Consider the following 2110-nt stretch of genomic DNA (forward strand, 5'->3'; position numbering starts at 1 on the left):
CATGGAGCTTTCTATGAATCTCCGTGTTGCATTCTTCTTTGAAGATACATGGACCTTTCAAAGATACATGGACCTTTCTCTCATAGTGTGTGTTGCATTCTTCTGTACAGAGACATATTCCTTTCTCTCATAGTGTGTGTTGCATTCTTCTTTACAGATGCATGGACCTTTCTGTGAATCTGCGTATGGCATTCTTCTTTAAAGATATATGGACATTTCTTCCAGTTTAACTGATAGTGCGTGTGGTATTCGGCTTTCGGATGAAGCAGCTGATATCGCCCGCCACTGTTGCGAAGTCTTCGCGGAGTCGACTTCGGGCTCAGTTGAAGACGGGCTTTCGGATGAAGCAGCTGATATCGCCCGGCACTGTTGCGAAGTCTTCGCGGAGTCGATTTCGGGCTCAGTTGAAGACGGGCTTTCGGATGAAGCAGCTGATATCGCCCACCACCGTTGCAAAGTCTTCGCGGAGTCGACTTCGGGCTCAGTTGAAGACGGGCTTTCGGATGAAGCAGCTGATATCGCCCGCCACTGTTGCGAAGTCTTCGCGGAGTCGACTTCGGGCTCAGTTGAAGACGGGCTTTCGGATGAAGCAGCTGATATCGCCCGCCACTGTTGCGAAGTCTTCGCGGAGTCGACTTCGGGCTCAGTTGAAGACGGGCTTTCGGATGAAGCAGCTGATATCGCCCGCCACTGTTGCGAAGTCTTCGCGGAGTCGACTTCGGGCTCAGTTGAAGACGGGCTTTCGGATGAAGCAGCTGATATCGCCCACCACCGTTGCAAAGTCTTCGCGGAGTCGACTTCGGGCTCAGTTGAAGACGGGCTTTCGGATGAAGCAGCTGATATCGCCCGCCACTGTTGCGAAGTCTTCGCGGAGTCGACTTCGGGCTCAGTTGAAGACGGGCTTTCGGATGAAGCAGCTGATATCGCCCGCCACTGTTGCGAAGTCTTCGCGGAGTCGACTTCGGGCTCAGTTGAAGACGGGCTTTCGGATGAAGCAGCTGATATCGCCCGCCACTGTTGCGAAGTCTTCGCGGAGTCGACTTTGGGCTCAATTAAGGACGGGCTTTAGAATGAAGCAGCTGAGACCGCCTGCCACTGTTGCCCATAGTGTATAGTACGTGCTGTAATCCGGCGCTTTCCCAGACTAATGCCCGTCAGTCCACATTCAGACAGATAATAGCAGATGATAGTTCTTTCTCTGCCCATCACGGCGACGACCTCCTCCCACAGTACGAATCTGATTATGATCTAAATATGATATAGAATATGAATATGCTGCACAAAGAGCCCGCAACGAATGTAAGTACTGTGAGTCCATTAGACAAACGTAAAGCGACGGCGACAGCTGTTTTGTTGTTGACGATGAAAGGCATACTGACGCAAGCATCCCTTTGGAGTCTGATCTTTCTGACACAAAAAAATGTTTCACTGACTTGTGCTTATCTTACGGTGTTGCACGTTGATGTTCTTTCCTTTCCGTGAACCTATCACTCTTTTCCAAAATGTATGCAAACAATCGACCCGCCACCCCCCCCCCCCCCCCTTCCCCCCACACACCCCTTCCCCCTACGATTAAGTCACCATTGGCAAATCCGCGGTGAAAATGATTTCGATCTTTTGGTGTAAAAAACCGCATCTACTTTTGGGCGTATAAAGTCATAGTGAGGCCAATCTTCGTTTTCCTGTTGCTCCAAAGACAAGATCGGCACAATTACAAGTTATGATTTCCCTTCTCTGAGAAATACTATAGCAACGAGGAAACCTCAACCGAGACTGCTGCCAGTGCTTTCCGTTTCATAGCAATCCAACAAGTAAAAATCATCATCAATAACAACAACAACAACAACAACAACAACAACAACAACAACAACAACAACAACAACAACACGTTAGCGAGGGTATACGATAATAAATATTCTAAAACAAAAAAGCTGAACCACACAGAATCTTCAACCTCAAGACAGTCCCAGCCCGTTCAGTGCACTCAATTTCTTAGCATCAAACAAGTGCTTGTTGCAGAAACCAAAGGCAATAATTAGCGAGGGTCGATTTCCGTCATTGCAATCAAGGCGGGATTCCTTCTTGCTCATTAAGCCATAGAAATCCCAGC

General features: G+C 48.5%; 1 protein-coding gene across 1 annotated transcript in view; it reads left to right on the top strand.

Moving 5' to 3' along the window:
* Positions 1-260: 260 nt before the first annotated feature.
* Positions 261-2110, top strand: part of LOC138969638 (short transient receptor potential channel 4-like) — a 74037-nt gene continuing 72187 nt past the window's right edge. The window contains exon 1 of the mRNA XM_070342495.1: positions 261-1016. Coding sequence (XP_070198596.1) covers positions 261-1016 — 756 coding nt within the window. The remainder of the gene's footprint in view (positions 1017-2110) is intronic.

The sequence above is a fragment of the Littorina saxatilis genome, linkage group LG6 (genome assembly GCF_037325665.1).
Source record: "Littorina saxatilis isolate snail1 linkage group LG6, US_GU_Lsax_2.0, whole genome shotgun sequence".
Lineage (NCBI taxonomy): Eukaryota > Metazoa > Mollusca > Gastropoda > Littorinimorpha > Littorinidae > Littorina > Littorina saxatilis.